Genomic DNA, 18114 nt, shown 5'->3' on the forward strand with positions numbered 1-18114 from the left:
GAGAAACAACGATCACATCTATCGGAGACATTGACGTGTTTGGAATTGATGGGCGGGTGTGTGAAATTCTCACTTTCCTAATCATTGGATGACGAACTTTGATACTCTAAAGGTACTCTGAGACCATTGTGCGTTTGATGATGAACTCTGAGACATGTGCAACCAGTTAGTTCCATTTGTTTTTCTCAGTTCAATCATAAGGTCTCAGTGTTACAAATGTTGCTTACATCCAAACAAGGGACCCTGCTCTCTCTGCTATAAGATGTGATGTGTGGGGCCAGCTACTACTAGCACTGAATGAGAGAATTATTATGTGTGGAAAAGCTCTTCGTTGAAGACGGAGTTTTTTTTTTTTCGTTTCTGCTCCAATTATAGGCTTTGTTTATATCGCTTTCTCACCGTGTAGATTGTGTGTGGTAGTTAATAATAGACGGCGGTAAACAAAATAAACTATTCCGCTCGGTACGAGATACTCCAAATCAAAAGGAAGAGTAGTGCGTGGTGGTGGAAAACATAGTGAGAACTCGCGCGTGTGTGTGTGTGTGCGGTGCCGGCTCCTGCACGCAATGTAAGCAATGCCAAGAGAGAGAAAGGCGTACTGCAACGCAGATAGCGGTATATTGGAGCAAATGCATATATCCATGCTGCTGTTGCATATTCACTCCGTTCCGTGTTCTCCCTTTGCCTGCCTGCTCCACACGGTTAAAGCATCCGCAGCAGATGCTGGCTTCTTTCGAAGTCGTCCGGAGAGCGAGAAGTGGAGTCAAACTTCCATCATTAATCAGAGGGGGCCCTCACAGACGGACGGCGCGTGCTCTACTCTTGGGGTGCGAGATGACATGAACCATATAAATATTTAAGGCCCTGTGCGTGTGTGCGCCGCCAGTGTGTAAGGATTTGATCTTTCAATTGGTTATTTATTTTGGGACCAGTTTTATGGAGCTTCGGCCGAGTAGTAGTAGTCTATACGGCAAGGAGGCAACGATTTTCACCATCAACCATCAAGAGCATTTTTTGTTACTTCGTTGGGTAACGTGGGATTGATTAATTTCGTGAAAACGTGTATAATTAATTGTTGCATTTGTTGCACATCCTTTTCACGTCACAATATTGAGAAAGTGAGAGTAGATCATCTTGTTTCTTTTTTTTTATACCTTTGCAGTGTCTTAGTCTATGAGTGAGACAAGTTTTTTGTCCTAAAAATTTCAATTCAATTTATATTTACAATTTATATTGTTGATTTTTATTAAAATTAGTGATTTACAAATTTGATTTCTATTTATTATAAACCAAAAGTTTAGAACGATCAAAAAAGACATATGTCGCTTCTAATATCCATGTGGTAAAAAGCGCTGTGTTCGTCTCTTTATTTTCCATACTTTTTTTTCATACTCCGTTGATTCGGTTTCGCTTTTCGCACCCTGTTCTTACCGTTCCCTTTTTACGCCCAACAACTACCCCATGGCCCCCGTCACCACCATACTGCCGGGCCCTCTTTTTATGCACAAAAGATAACCCAATTTGCAATTAATTTCAAGAATTCCTTTTTCGGTGGCATTCTCAATATTGAAGACACTTCCTTCACCTGCGAAAGCCAAAAACCAACGTAGAGGAGAGTGTGGAAAAAGTGGATGGGCGAGGGGGGTTACTTGTGCCGGCTGAGAGGTGGTTATGTTGAGGGCGTCGGCGCAGCTTTTTGGCCCTAAGTGTGTGTATGCGTTGTTACGAGATTCTTTTGGAGGGGGGATCTTGTGTAGTGATGGGGACATTAAAATTTTCGTCTGAATCGATTTCTGCTAGCTCCGAAGTTTTCTGGAATCGATACCGGATAGTGGGTCCGGAATCAGTTTTCGGACTCGGCTTCGGAATCGGGTCCGGAATCAAAATCGGTTTCGGAATCGAAATCGGCTCCAGAACCGGAATTGGCTCTGAAATCAGAATCGGCTTTCAAATTGGAGTCAGTTTGGGCATCTCCGTAATAATAGGCGTTTGGGTCCAATGATGCTACGCATTGATAGCTGCAAAGAATCCAAATTTACTTGTAAACAATACATTCTCATCGAGATTTCCGGATTGATTTCACTTCTGAAACTTGTTATTCCAAACAAAAACTGATTCTCATTCCAGAGCTAATTCCAGTTCTGGAGTCGATTCTGATTCCGTTTCCCGAGCAAGTTGCTATTCCCAGGTCGAATCCGATTCCGGACATGTTTCTGATTCCGGAGCCGATTCAGATTCCGGATTCGATTCCGGATTCGGAGTGGTCATTGGAATCGGATCTGGAATAGGAATCGATTTCAGAAATCGACTTCGGAAATGACTCCGAACACGGAATCGGAATCTGATAGGTCCGATTCCGAGCTCCCATCACTAATCTTGTTGGTAGGTTGGTTGGCTCTGGCTCTGGGCGCCCCGTCCGTCGTAAGCATGTTGTGAATAAGGAAGAAATGCACACAACGTGCAAAGATCATAAAAAATATTCAAATTTACCATTACAGAATGTTCAAATACACGATCACGGGCAGCCGGATACCTTTTTGTTTTGAAGGGCCAGAACGAAACAGAAGAAGACGACCGTCGCTTTTCCAGTTGATATTTCGCCGCCGTGAAAAAGACACGATACGCGGCGGTATGGTGTGGTGTAAATACTGTCCCAAAACCTTTTTTTCTCTCACTCTCTCTCGAGGGTGGGTACTACTTCCCCCCAACATCTCCCACCTCTTGGCGTGCGTTTGTAAAGGCGCCGCCACAGCCACGATCTTTCGAGGTTTTCTTTTGCTTCTGTCTTTTTGTTTCTTGGCGCGAAGGACGACGACGACGACGACGCGCCTTGTTACCCATCAGCTGGGCCCCTGGCCCCTGTCAGGAGATGCATTAAAAGGATTCCCAGCTACGGAGTGCGGCCACTGGGGTTTGTGGCCGCCTACAGAATTTCGGGTTTGCTGTAGTCCTTCCTTCTTTTATGTGGCTTATTTTTATAGGCCGCTGAATGTGTGTGTGTGTGTGTTCATAAAATGCAGCTTTTCATCGGCTCCCGTCCCCTGTCCTTGTTCTGCTGCGAGGTGGTTTGAATTATTACAGTTTGATAAAATATGGAGGTCGTTGGCATTTTGCTTTGAAGCGAGAAGCGTGTTTCTTCCGTTTTCGTGTGTGCATATAGAGACGTTTCCCCGAGCCGTTGCTACACTGCTCTATTCGGCAATAGAAGGGGACATTATGTGTGTGTGTGTGTGTGTAGACGACAACGATTGGGTGCATGATGCCCTTGCCGGTTGTGTTGTGCGGGCCGAGAGAAGGAGGACGGTAATCGGTCCTGCTAATGACCATTTTGCATGCACAGGACTGGAAGGTAAATTACGGGTGAAAAAAAGGGAAACACGTGTGGAAATGCCACGAGAAATGGACACACGGAATGTGGGATAGCCGCATTCCTAACCCGCCGCCGCCGCTTGTGTGAAAGTCGAGACGCCGACGAATTACACAGGGTGCGGGGGGAGGAGTGTCTCTGTTTTAAAGGGGAAATAGGAAAGCATTGGGGGTGATACCATTTTCGTAATAATTTAATCAACACTGCTACCTTTCGGCCTTCATCAACTTGCTTTCTACAATTGTTTACTAAAAAGTTCTTAAAAATTGATTAAAAAAGGGATGGTGCAATCGTCGTATAAACGAGAACCTCCAAACAAATGCATACCACCTTCCGCAAATATCAAAGGTATTCAGGTTTTTGGGTGCTTCTGGGATCCATTCTCCCCATCCTCGATCTCGCTGATTGCAATGAGAAAATGGAAGGAATGCGGCCGGCGGATCTCCTTGTGCCAAACGCCATCAATCATTATCTCGCGATGATCGTCGTGTGTGTGTGTGTTGTGCTCTCCGGTAGCTCCCGGTGCTCGAGATCTCAACTAACGGGCGGCGGCGAGCATAGTGTAGAAGCGATTGAGTGAAATATGTAGTTATGTTGCTTCTTCTTGATGGGTTTTGTGTCGTCTTTGGCAATATGTTGTTTATGCATTGCGGGCATTGTAATTTTTAAATTCACATTATGTGGACAGTAAGACAATAATTTTCTTGTTTGCAGTAGTGCTTTAAAAATTGCATGTTAGGAGAACATGTTGTTCTGGGGTCCTTTTCTCTGATCCTCCACGATTCAATTTAGATCACTTAGGAGGACTACTCAATATTATAGAAAATTGCTCCAAGTATGTTGTCCGTAAACGATATTTAAAATGTTCCGATTCGTTGGATACTCTTCTCTCGCCGAATAGATCCTCTCGACCCTCATCTGAAAGCCGAATATTCGAGCAAAACGTTTGTGCTATTATTTATTCCAACTTTAATCCAACATTGTCACACCTACACATGCCTGGCTGCGAGACCTTCCAACAGGATAAGCAAAGAGCAAGAAAAGGTAAATTCTGTTTTGCTCTCGGAGAGTAGAAAGAAGTAAGAAAGCGATACCAAACAAATTCAAATGCCAAACTGTATCACGAAGAGTTGCGCGCGCGCCACTGGTCTAGTGGGTGGTGGGTGCCGGCTAAGCCTTCTAGCAACTCTCCCCCGAAGACTGGCGCGCGATGTCGGAACGCGGATTATTGTTTTTGCTCTGTTCTTGTTTTGTTTTGCCCACAGATACCGCCTCCTCCCCACAGCATTGAAATCAACTAAAATAATAATCTAGTAAATCGCACTTTTGCGATCGTGCGGTAGTGGTGTGTGTGTGTATAGAGAGGAGCCGCATAAGGATTGGAATACTCTGGCGGGAGACACGACAACTCTGGGAACTCGAGAAAACGTGTTATTAGGGGATTGACATTTAAGTGGTGATGTCACGCTTCGTGATGTGATCTTTGTCTGTTTTCGTACACGCACTGCGTAATTTTGGGAATATAGTTGAATGCCCGATGTGTGTGTGTGTGTGTGTGTGCACTGCTGTGCTAGCAATTTTATAGAATGCTCTAGTACCTCTGCGCGCGGGGTCAATATACTCCCAAAGAGAATCAAACGATGATTAGCAAGGATCGCTCACTTCTATTTCCATCCCCCAATTTTATTTTACATTTTATTTTTGTGGTTTTGTTAGTAGTGCACTTTACTTCCATTTGCTGTGCAGTGGTTGCGAAGTAAATTACCAGTGGATGCTGCTGCTGTTGGTTTGTTTATTTGACTTTCCGTCGTCTAGCATTCACCTTTTACCAACCACCACCAACATGTAACGCGCCGCCACCGTTGGAATGGCACTGTTATTTGATGAGAAATTCACGATCTTTTAATCTCCTTTCTGCGCTCTGTGATGTTTGCCTCCTCCGTGTGTACCTACTACTACCTACCTACTACACGCGTGTGACAATAAACAACAGACACAACAAAGGTTAATATTTTAATTGCTTTAATTTATACTTTCTCTAAAATTGTGTGAAATCGCGTACATTCTTGGGAGTTAAGGGATTGGCTGTGGTGGTATGTGGAACCAGAGAGAGAGGGAGAGAGAGAGAGAGAGAGAGAGAGAGAGAGAGAGAGAGAGAGAGAGAGAGAGAGAGAGAGAGAGAGAGAGAGAGAGAGAGAGAGAGAGAGAGAGAGAGAGAGAGAGGAGAAGATGCATTGTTGCTGAGTGTGATGATGATGGTCCATTATGGAATGAAAGTGGTGGGAAAACATCCCCAACGAGGGAAAGGGAGGAAGTGAGACCCCTGACAACGGGAGGGGGGAATGTCAATGGTGTGCTAAACGATGATCTGCGCTGATCTCTGTGTGTGTGTATGTGTCTGCGTGTGCGGTTGTTGTTACGTGGGAATTGGAATTTTCTTCTGCTTTGCCTCCCCTGCCTGAGACGCGCCCAAGATGTGTGCGGTTGTTTTGCAGAGACAATATCTAATCAGCGATTGTTTGCTTTCTTTCTGCTCTCTCCCCTCTATAGATGAGCGGCAAGCGTTCTCGTAGCTTCAAGTGTGCAGTACATCATCGCGATCGTGAGGTTTGTTCCGAGAACGATTTTCATCTGATATTCGAGGATCCGCCACTATTCCGCAGGTAAGTGTGTGTGTGATCGACGGAGGAAGGATAAACCCGCCAACTCCTAGGGTCGCAATGCGGCATATTGAGCACCGTTCGCAGACTGCAAGCACAACGCAGCGAAAGACACCCAGTGTGTGTTTGTGTGGATGGATGGGTGGGTGGTTGTACTACGATGTTGGATTGAATCGAATAATCGTAAATGCGTTGTGTGCTGTGTTGTTCTGTGAACGCCGGAGAGACATATGCTAATTTCGAACCGAAACCTTTGATTTAATTTCATACTCTTTTGCTGTGTTTCCCTTTGCTTCCTATCACACACCCGTCTGATTTGTATTTTGTTTTCTCTTCTACCTAGAATGGTGCACGTAATTGCAATGGAAGTGCTCCCCGAGGAGCGGGATCGAAAATATTATGCAGACAATTATTCATGCTGTCCGCCTCCGTTATTTGTGATACTAGTTACATTCGTCGAGGTATGTATCATTTCCTTTTTTTCTCTCTTTCAAGGTTTCAGCGCGCGCCGCGGATGGTAGAGTTGGGTAAAATGTCGCACGAACCCCCACCCCTCCCCCGGCGGTATGAGAGGAGGGGGACGATTTGGCATTCTTGTGTTCTGTGTCATCGATGCGCAACAGCAACATTGAATCTTGATTTTTTTTTCTCTCCACACTACAGTCTTGCTATTTGTTTGGTTTTATTTTGAGTGAAAAAGTTTCACTAAATAATCATCTTCATGATTCGGACCAAGAGCGTTTGCTTGCTGCCGGTTCGTCGCTTGAGCAATCGTTGCAGTCTTTCGTTGTAATATTGCAACCATTTTATCTGTTGCCTTCAGTTTTTCGTGTGTGTTTTTGCTTCGATTGTATTTTTGTGAGCAAATAATTTAATACGATAATCTTCAACTGTGAATACGTACGCATCTTTACGCGGGGGAGTTCGAGTTGTGCATACAAAGTGTCATGCTGTTGAGGTGTGAGCAGTATTTACCTTTCTCACGTCCGAGTTGACAGCACAACAGTGCTTCCTACTGTCGGGTGTAAAGACTTTTTTTTATCTCATGCCTTAAATTAGCATTACAATCAACAATCGCTCCTATTCATCGATTCATCTGCGCACCATATTCGTTTTCATTTAAAGGCGAAAACTATGTTTTTGTTTGTACATTTCTTATTACAACATAGTTTTCATCGTTTGTTTTATTTATACGTTTATAATGGTGTATTAATTTTGGCTTAACATCGTTGCTGCTATTTTAGTAACATTTTTTTTATGTGGTATCTTCATCCACTACGCAAAGCGGGGGTCGTAATCGTGTTTTGTGGCGCGTGTCTTCCGCTCACGCACCGGTTTGGTGTCACCGGTCTTTATAAACCGACACCGGATGTTGTCACTCTTGCTTCTCGGCGCGTTCCGTTCTGTTTTGTTTACCATTCATCATGGATGGCGCTGTGGTGGTGGGGAAGCCGGCCGATCGAAATCATACCCCGGTCCCCGGTCCCTCTCAGTATGCATCGCGCTAATGCGTTGGAATGCCGACAGTGTTTTGCTTTACACCCTCTATGAACCAATAATGCACCGGAACGGAATGTGAACGAACATAAAAATTGAACAAAGCTTCGTTTTTTTGCTTCTCTTCGTCATGGAATAGCTAAATCCTCTAAGGTTGATGTTGCTCAGGATGGTTCTTTTCTATTCTGCTACCTTTCTCAGAACCAGCTGAAGACGATCATAATGGAAAATAGGTTCACAACTTGTGCCCAGACACATAAAACCCACCTGTCAGCTGCCCGAAAGGGCAAGCGTGTGGCAGCAGTACTCTGTGTCTGCTGGCAAGTTCGGCATGTGCGTGTAGGCTTATGACGAATAAAACTACTTCCGTTTATGCTGTTGCTTCGGCTCCTGTCGCTACCCTTTGTATGCTTCCGCACACACCTCTCTGTATTCCTCTATCGATTAAAATGCCTGTTGGGTTGGTTGAATAGCAGTTTTGGAACTGGTCTTGCGCCGAAAACCAGCTGTGATCGTTCCATGGTGCACTACAGCATATGCACTGTTTCCCTTTTGCGGATGTATGTCCTGTTATGAAGCCTCGCCAAAGCGTACCGTTTGGACCGTTGAAAAGCAGGAAGGTGTAAAATGCACAAACAATACCCCTTTGCTGTTAATCCATCGGTAAAGGAGGAAGATAAGTAGAAAGGATAAGTGCGGAATCGTGATACACCAATCATAATTCCGACAAACCACCACCGTAGCCGAGATTCGCTTGATCTTTTCGCGTTCTGGTCGTGGTTTCATGGGTTCTGTGTGGTGATGGGGTGGTGGGCATGGGCATATGGTGGTCTCGATGATGCACCTGCATCAAGTAATGAAGCGCACGCGACTACCAGCAACACACAAATAAACGAGAAATGAAGAAGAAACGGCCAATTGATGACCCATGAGCAAGTATGGTTCCGTCCTTTGGTTCTTTTAATGTCGCGATTGAAAAAGACGTAACATTTTTGTTATTTTGTTATTGTTGGACACACTTTCAGTTCCGATTCGCTACAATGCTTCGATGTAACGATATTTAAACCGAAATTGCAATGCTTACATACAGCACTTGAACACACAAGCGCTAGCATTTTCAACGTACGATTATTTTTTTCCTGTGCTGCTTAAAGGAAAACCCAAAGGTGACAGTTGGTTTGTGGGTCCTCTTTATCAACCATGATGAGACTTACTGTGAACCCAGGCGGAGGGATATGCTAAAAGCATCGTTAAACATGGAACATCTGTTGTTGGCAGTGTGTTGCTGTTGGGGTCCCTTTAGCTTGTGTCCCTTTTTCAGAAGATCGCAAGTGTTAGCCCCTGTACGCGTAAAGAACAGGTCACGGATCACTGTTGTACCATTGTTTATGGATAATTTTCTGGTACCTTTATTTTGTGTTGCTTTGATGAGCGTTAAATTCTAGGAGACGGAGCATGAAGCATGTCTGCTGCTTATAAACTGTCTGCCTTCTATCTTTTAACACTAAATTTGATTTAATCCGTGTTTAGAATCCCGACATTATATTAATCTTTTTCCTTTATCAATATTGAATCTTTCATACTCTGTTCCAAATTTTCTGCAACACAATTCTATTCTTCGGTAGCCGAGAGCTGCGCTTGGCCTTCTTCGGGTGCGGGCATTTCGGTCGTTTCGGAAAGCGGAAACCGGAAAAGGCACCGAATTTCATGAACAACACATCTGCTCCGCGTGCGCGCATACCTCGTGTCTGTACAGTGGCATCCCGTGTCGTCCGGATGTGTGTAACCTGCGAGGAATTCAGGATGCGCCGCACAGCAACAATAAAAAGGAGAGACGGATGCTCGGAAATGCATTGAAAAAGCGATCACGTTTTGCTGTTGCCGTTGTGTTGGTCGTATCGTGTGTATAGGGAGAGGACCACCCTAAATGTGACCTACAACATTGTTTCCTTTTTCGTTGCGCCTCTCACATTGTTGTACAGATTTTCGACAAATCTCACTTTTATGGAAACATGAACTAATTATATCTTAGCGACAAATCGTATATTTGTAATATATTGTTTTGTTTTTAAAATCTTTGCACCACTCCACACGAAAATTAAGACACCCAGGTGTAGTCCATCCATCGGCGACGGCATTGTTCCGAGTGACCGCCCTTCTGTTAGGGAGAGGAGGAAAAAGGGAGGGGGCATGTTATGAAATGTTATTAATGATTTTTACAGCTCTTGATCACGATCGCCAACCCCACCACCACCGAGAAGATGTAAACGGAATGTGTTTTAGTGTATGCGAGCAACCTGCAAGAGTCTCATTTTGATGGTAAAAGAGGGAGGTTAATTAAAAAAAACCCTTTTTCCAGATCACTTTCCTGATCAGATTGTTGCTTAGGTTTCCACCAAGTCCACGGCGTAGCTGAGGAAATGGTGGGGAACCGCTAGTTGTTCCATCGGTTGGTCGGTGTTCGCGAGTAGGTGTGTGTGTGTGTGTGTTAGTTGCCCGTGGAAGCTAGAGATATTAATTAATTTTAATTAGATATTGTATAGCGCTTCGGTGGGGAATTTGGGAACGTTTTCAGTCCAGTTATCAATTTAATGAAGTTAATTTTGAAGGTATTTTCACGCCGGGTGTATAAAATGTTTTGAATCAAGTTGTTGTTCTCTTCAATAGAAAATTGAGCAGTTATTGCTGTTGTGCCATCATGATTTGAATTATTGAAATACACGCAATTACGCGCAGTTGTTACACCTAAGGGTCTGTGGAAGCCTTTTCGATTTTCTCACTAACTTTCCCGTGCTCTGCTGACTTGAGACACACAAAATGTGTAGCTCCGAACCATAACAAATGGATCAGCTTCTTCCGACGGAAAGACAATAAGCGCGGGGGCGCTCAGTCAACCATCGCAACCTGCCGCGCCCTGAGACAACCTGTCCAGCCCGTGTGTTGTTTTTCGGTGAAAAGAAGCTTTAGCGAGCATGATGCCGGCTGTGTACGGTGTTGTGATTTCCCGTGCAGTAACGGTAGAAGAGTGAGTTGATGTGTGTGTGTGAGTAGTGTGGTGGATGGATTAAGAACAATAATTTTACCACGCTCTTCGGAAGTCCCAGGGAAGGCAAGAGCGCTGCCGCCGCCGGCTTATGATGCGGGGGCAGACAATTAGTTCCGTTCGGATTGAAATCATCATCAACCGTTGCGATCGCGCGCACCTTTTTGGGGGAGTAAGTGTGGTGGAAGTGAAGGAAAAAGACTGCGTTCGTGTGCGGATGGGAACCCAAAAAAGAGCGCCTTCGCGCTTTACTTAGTTTTATGGAGCATGGTGCCCCTTTCGAGAGCGCGAAGAACGCCGGTGTGCGCGCGTTAGTAGTGAGTACATTAGACTGTTGTTAGGCGTACGGTACTGTTGTTTCAATTGTTTTTGGGGCCATGTTCTGAAATTCGGCTCACAATTTCTTCCCTTCCCGGCACCCCAAGGGGTTGAATGGGTTTGGCGTGAAACACGGCAGCAACACCAGAACAGCAGCATCTCGTGGGATTTAGAAGTAATTATTCTGTAATACATTCTTTACACTAATGCTGTTTGCTATCGGATTTTGCGGAATTACCCTTAAGCTCCTATGCTTTTATGTCAATGGTCGGTGCATTTGATTGATTACTGCGCCCACCAAGGTTCTTGGTTGCGAATCCGCGCCCACCTTGACCAGCGATTACTACCAAGCGGAAGTTGCCAATCGAACTTGCACACGCAATGTGGATGCGCGCACATTATTGAAAGTCATTGTCAATTAATATAGCTGTTTTCAATTCTCAGGAATTCGATCGCATCCGCTCACGACAAGTATTGACGAGTCGCGGAGGTTGTTAGAACAGCAAGAGATATTTATTTTTTATCTCTGAAGTGAACAAGAATTCAATTGGATACACTCTTGGGTAGGTCATACATTGCAAAATATAGTGCAGGCAATAGTACAGCTGGAAGTTGGGTTGTTCTTTCGGTTGGATTACCTGACATACGGCCTTTGATGCCATCCAAACTAGCAGAAGTTGTGTTCTCACCAACACAATAGCGGTCTAGTACCGAAGGGCCCAGGAAGCTGGACTTCAGTTCCGAACCGTCAATCGACCTCGAGAAACGAAAGCAGAAGAAGAAGTTGGATTACTAGGGCATCTGGAATATGCATTGATTCACAGCTTTATTTAGAGTAATCGTGTTGCGTTCATTCACCACTCGCCAATTTGTATGTGCGTGCGTGTGTGTGTGTGTGTTTACATTAAAACGGTTTATTGATCTCACACCACACAACCACCCATCCACACCCACTCTTACTCTTATTATCGATCTCTGGTGGCGCTGCTGGTGGGTTTGTTTATCAACTGTGTGTGGAGGTGCCGCATTTTATGCAATCCTAATTTTAGCAACCGTGTGTCTTACGTTCTTTCTGCTCCGGATGCGGAAACACACGTCAACACTCGCAAAAGTTGCCAGGAGGGGAAAGTGCGTTGTTTGCCCATACTCACCATTTTTTGAACTGTTTTGCAAAATACATTTGAACACGCGCGGAGACAGCTCGCTCACCAAGTAACATGCAATATCCTTTCTTCTCTTCCTTCCATTTCTACAGCTCGGGTTCTTCGTCTACCACTCACTCACGTTAGGTCCAGCGGATCCGGCGGGCCCGGTTCCGATCGATTCGATGTTCATTTACCGACCAGACAAGCGGCAGGAAGTGTGGCGATTTCTATTCTACATGGTTCTGCATGCAGGGTAAGTAGAGTTTGTCGGGCTTTACTCTCTCTGGTAGTCGCCACCCCCACTGGTAACTGCTGGTAAACAGTAAAGTCGAGCATTGTACTTTAGAAACAAAGGATCTAATTTGTTTGTTTTTTTCTCTCTCTCTCCTTGTTTGCTTGCCTCCCGTGATGCAGTTGGTTCCATCTAGGGTTCAATCTAATCATACAACTCCTCGTTGGGCTACCATTGGAGATGGTACACGGATCAACGAGGATAGGTTGTGTTTATCTGGCGGGAGTACTGGCCGGTTCGTTAGGTAAGCAATTGTTTGCGTTTATTACGTTTTCTTTTGACAACAAACTATATTTTACAACACACCCTTTTGCTGTGGTGATCGATGGTTTATCCTCTTCTTTACTCTTATTTTTCCTCCTCTATCTCATAGGGACGAGCGTATTCGACCCGGAAGTGTACCTCGTTGGTGCAAGCGGTGGTGTGTATGCCCTGCTCGCTGCCCATTTAGCCAATGTAATGCTAAATTACCGCAATATGCAGTATGGCATCCTGCGGCTACTAGCGATATTCCTATTTGGTAAGTATTTTAATTAATTCTGCTTTCTGATTCGACGTTTAGTAATATGATATAAACGCGCGTTTACTGTCAATTCTTTAGTATATTAACATCCATTTTGTTTCGTTTGCTCTTTTCCTCCCAACAGCGTCCTGTGATGTAGGTTTCGCCATCTACTCCCGGTACTCGGTGGAACCGGCCAGTGGGGCACCGTCGGTATCGTACGTGGCGCATCTGACGGGGGCCCTGGCTGGGCTCACGATTGGGCTGCTGGTGCTGAAAAACTTCGAACAGAAGTTGCACGAACAGCTCCTCTGGTGGGTGGCACTCGGGGTGTACGCCGCCTGCACCATCTTCGCCATCGTGTTCAACCTGCTCAACACCGTCACCGTCCAGAGGCTAGAGGAGGAAAGTGAAGAGGTATTCAAACAACATCTATTCACCAACTTCGGCTTCTAGTTTGTATATGTACATGTGCGTGTGTGTGGTAGTATGTGTGTGAGGGAGATTGTGTGCGCACAGGAGAGTGCAAAAGCCAACCGGGACACCTTGATCGACCCTAGGACCTCCCATTCCTTCCAGTAACGGCAGTGCCGTTAGCCACGTATCCCATCCGGCACTGTGTAACACTCGAAAAGTGCGTTCTAAACGCCACCTACCGTTCCCACCTGTGCTTCTGATCGTCGTTAAACGAGCATATATTCTGTCCACAGTCGATGAAACGGTCTATCCTCCCGGATTGTGGAATGTCCCATAATATACACACACACACACGCACACGTGCACACTGACGCATATACATACTTCATCGTGCGCCTCTGGTAGGTGATGATGGGGTGTAACCTACAGTAACGTCCAAAGAGCCATCTGTGCGTGTACACTAAGAAGTGAAAGGGTCCTTTGACCGCGCCTCCACTTGCTTGCCTTTGACGAGAACGGGCCACAGCACTGACAGGCCGTAGACACGGGTATATTACACATACACACGCGTACATGTGCGAACATTGTCTATCATGCTGCATCGGACAGTGCTGCTCCTTTCTTTTTCGACCCTGCGCGCGAATAACTCAACACCTCAGCGAGAAAGAGAGAGAGAGAGAGAGAGAAAGCAGAAGGAGGGAAGTGCCCAACTAAATGTGATTGTACATAGACTTTATATTTTATTGATAACCCTACGCCCACGGTACGCGGGAAACGATGCAGCGCAAAGGATCGCACCCGTCGTACTTGCAACTGCAACTCTTGCTGCGTTTGCTTGGGTGTGTAGTATGTACGTGAACATTCTGGAGAGCAGAGTGCGTCAAAGGAAGCAAAACTTGCGGTCAGTGAAAATGATAGAACAATTCCTAACTAATACCAGTATACCAAAGACTGCGCAGGGAGAAACACGATGAGGCAAGTAACCCGCATGCACGCTGGTTTTTGTCTTCGTTTTCCCTGCTTTCGAATATCCGATCGTCGTCGTTCCTTCTTCAAAATCAGCACCAACGGTCATCCGCACGCGTGCACGCGCACTTCCTCGTCGCTGTCGCTTCATCCATCAATTGAGCAACGAGACATAGAAGTAGAGCAGTTAGCTGCACTCCTCCATCACACGATACATCACTCTCGTTATCATCATGTTGAGTTCCTTTTTCACCTTATTACATAACTAAAACAAACTGCCAAACGACAAATGCAAATGTAGAGGGATCGACGAGTGGGGTGGTTCGGTTCCACACAGCCAGTTGAGTGGCACCGACTCGTGCGACGCCTTTTGTAGTGAATTATTTTTATGGACTGCAGTGTTCAAACTGCCTGAAGAAAGTATGAGTACGGTGTAGCGGCTGTATAGTATTCAACACAATCAACAACCGTCCGTGTTTGTCATGGAAGGAGAGGGGAGTGCTGGAAGGATAGGGAGCGTATACACATCACTGCCGCGCTGAGTAAAACATTTAGTAGTACCCGCAGCCTTCGTCTTTCTTCAAGTTTGAATGTAGCCGTAAAGCCAAATGAAATAGAAATTAAATACCGTTTAGTGCTGCTCTGTTTGAATGCTGAAAAAAAAAGTTAGCAAGCCGACACAAAACTCACTCAGGGGTTACTATGAACTCTTCTTGGACACCTAAAAAAAGACACAACACCTGTAAACCGTACGATATAGCAGCCAGAACAATAAGTAACGAAACTAAAACAAAACAAAAAAACGGCGGTGATCGAACGAAGTTTTGCGTGTCACGTGAACATTATTTATTATTTCGAAATAAAATTGGCTTTTTAAAAAAAGAAGGTCTAGTGTTAACGACTAGCTAGTGTGCTCTAGTAGTTGCTAGTACAATAGGAAGCGAATAAACAAGAATTACGTGTGAGGAGGGAAGATTCCGTGTGTGTGTCTGTATGCTGTGGAAAGGAGTTGGACAATCGAATGGACGAAAAAGTTAAGGGCTTTCGAAAGGTTAGTGTGTTGCGTTCCGATCGCGCAGTGTGTGGGTGCGTGTGCTATTAGACGGAAGAACGAAAGACTAATCCGCAGAGTGTGACAAAGATTTAGCGTAGCAGAAATGGACGAACCAACGAGCGAAGCGATTGGAAAATCGACGAACAGAACATAAAAGAAAACAAGATAAGATAATATTCTACAATACGGAAATCACCAAGTCTAGTCAAATCTCTACGGAAATATTCTAATTATTGTATTGTATTCTAGTTATTATTATTATATTATTATTATTATATTATTATAATTATTATTAATATTATTATTATATTATTATTATTAAATTACATTAAATTAACTTCAGCTCTTTTGCCTGTCGCATCGAAAAGAGCGAACTTCGGGTGAAGAAATACTGCTACAGAACAATGTATAGGAGGAAAAGAAACAGCAAATAAATCAAAATGCGCGCTAAATCATGGCAAAACCACCAAAACCTCACCATCAAACTAAAGAACGAAAAGATCCAAAATAAATTCTCATCTCTGTTTCGAGTAGTGATGTGCAAGTGGGGATTGATGGCAATCGAAAGCTAGAGTGAAAGCAAAAAAACACACATATACATATAACCATGGCAATTAAGAAACGCACGAGCCCCCGAACGAATCGACGAAGAGGGGTAAAAATCACATCACTGAACGCAGCCAATTCAAGTCATTGCATAACAAAGAGAGCAAACAAACTCAGATACTTGGCACAAAGACGGTGTTGTTGGTGCTATCGGTATCCAAAAAATACTGTATAAATTAATTTATTTATTGCACTCGGTTATATTCTGTTTTCCCTTTCGTTTCACATTCGGTGTGGCGGTTGAGTGAAGCTTAGCTTCGTAATTAACCTATTACAGCATATACCAACCTCATAACCACCAAAAGCACCTTAAGCCGGAGGTGTGTAGCTTTTTTTAATAATCCACGCGACAGGTAAAACGATCTCACTAATTAAATGAAGCCCGAAAATCCGAATCATTACTGCAACATCCCTCTCATCATCACACATCACTAGAAAGAGTAGAAAGGGAGAGAAATGTCTATGTGGCCAAGGTTTGTACTGTTAGGTTGATGTGAATCATTCAAACAGTTTCCTGGCGGAGCAAAACCCCTTCGCCTGCAATAGAACCACAATGTAGAATACTATTTCAATCTAGTTTGATTTTCGTTCTATTTTCAAAGGACAGACACACCAAAGATTAATATGAAGACAAAGAGAAGAATGATTGCAAGGTGAAAGGCTAGAATCGAATCGAATATGAATGCAAAAACAACAGAGAGGAGGGTGTTGGTTCGATGGGAAAAAATATTTATTTTTGTTTAAACAACTTGGTTGCAATCAGTATCAGCAAACACAGTGTGGGCGCAAGTTTTGTATACGCTATAAAGCGTTTCTTATGCGTTTTTTATACTTCGATCCTGGATTTCTATCTTGTTTCGGTTGTCCAACTAACTAATAATTGTGTGATTGGGAAAAGGTAGGAAAAACTCCCGTCCAGCAAATTCCACTTGACATTAAATAAAGTAAAAACAAAACCCATTTCCCGTTTACATCACTCCATACCAAAATGGCCTTCAATGGAAAAGTATACATGAAGCAATCTTCCATGTAACAAAACTAATAGACAAAATAATAATGAAAAGTTAGTTGCAACACCAGCTAAATTAAAATTAGTACAAGCACAAAACAAAACACAACAAAATCAATCTACTCGCAATCACACCAACATTCAACTGCGCCTGAAATTGATCTCGTTCGAGCGAGATTTTTATTGGTAAAAATAAAACGATAGTAGAGGATACACCTATAAACGACGACCCCACACACACACTCACACCACAGTGAGGGACTGAGGTGAGAATTTTGTAATTAGTCACAAAACAGAATTCAAAGTAAGCAACAAGAACTTATACCAATGGAAAATGGTGCATAGAAGGCGTTTTTTTTTCAAGAAAATAATAAACAAAAGCAAATTCATTGTAAAACATCATCATATTTTCTTATTGTAGAGACTGAATACTGAATGTAGTTACTGATTATATCACACGAAAAGAGGCGAGCTCGTGGTACAGTCGTCAACTCGAACCCCACTAAATAACATGCCCGTCATGGGTTCAAGCCTACAATGGACCGTTCCTCCGTAGCAAGGATTTTGTGACTATCCAGCTTTGCGTGGTAATGATTTAGGCATGTCCACGTAGGACGTTAAGCCAAATAGAAAAAGGATCACATGAAAATGAAAGATAAAACGGAAATAAACTTTGAGTAAATGTTGAATCAGAACTGATTCAAGAAGCGCGCGCAACGTAAAACAATTGCAGAATTGCATAATGGAATAAAAGTATGAAGTTTTGTCCAGTTGTGCATGATTCTCTGAAGGTTGTCCTCATCAGTTTCTATAGTTATTTAAAATAATTTAAAGTCAAATCTTTTTCAGAAATTGGTACAAAATCTCCTCGTCCCTTAGACATACAGTACAAAGTATTGCTCACAAAACACGTTACTTCTATTCGACGGCAGAGAAGTCGCCAGACAACTACTTCCTGTCAATCGCGAATCGACCTGAAGCGTATATCTGTTGCATCGTGCTGAAAGAGGACGGTTTATGTTACTTCGAGTGCCAGCTCAAAATATGCATCCAATGAATTTTGTATAGCCGTTGAAATGGTGAGTGTTTTCTATATTTACTATTTTTTACATTTTGACGTGTATTTCCTAATTCGCCGCTGGATTCGAATCGCTCTTGGAATATGGGTTGGATTTAGGATCTTTGGAGAGTGTAAATACCCACGAGCGTGATGTTTAATTAATAAGAAAATAGTATAC

General features: G+C 43.8%; 1 protein-coding gene across 4 annotated transcripts in view; it reads left to right on the forward strand.

Moving 5' to 3' along the window:
- LOC1274741 (protein rhomboid) overlaps positions 1 to 17278 on the forward strand; it is a 47710-nt gene extending 30432 nt beyond the window's left edge. For all 4 annotated transcript variants that reach the window (XM_061643846.1, XM_313932.5, XM_061643847.1 and 1 more), the window contains 6 exons: positions 5918 to 6030; positions 6371 to 6488; positions 12141 to 12283; positions 12445 to 12566; positions 12696 to 12842; positions 12970 to 17278. In XM_061643846.1, the coding sequence (XP_061499830.1) occupies positions 5918 to 6030; positions 6371 to 6488; positions 12141 to 12283; positions 12445 to 12566; positions 12696 to 12842; positions 12970 to 13280 (954 nt within the window). In that variant the 3' untranslated portion in view covers positions 13281 to 17278. The remainder of the gene's footprint in view (positions 1 to 5917; positions 6031 to 6370; positions 6489 to 12140; positions 12284 to 12444; positions 12567 to 12695; positions 12843 to 12969) is intronic.
- Positions 17279 to 18114: the final 836 nt, after the last annotated feature.

Source organism: Anopheles gambiae, chromosome 2, assembly GCF_943734735.2.
Source record: "Anopheles gambiae chromosome 2, idAnoGambNW_F1_1, whole genome shotgun sequence".
NCBI lineage: Eukaryota > Metazoa > Arthropoda > Insecta > Diptera > Culicidae > Anopheles > Anopheles gambiae.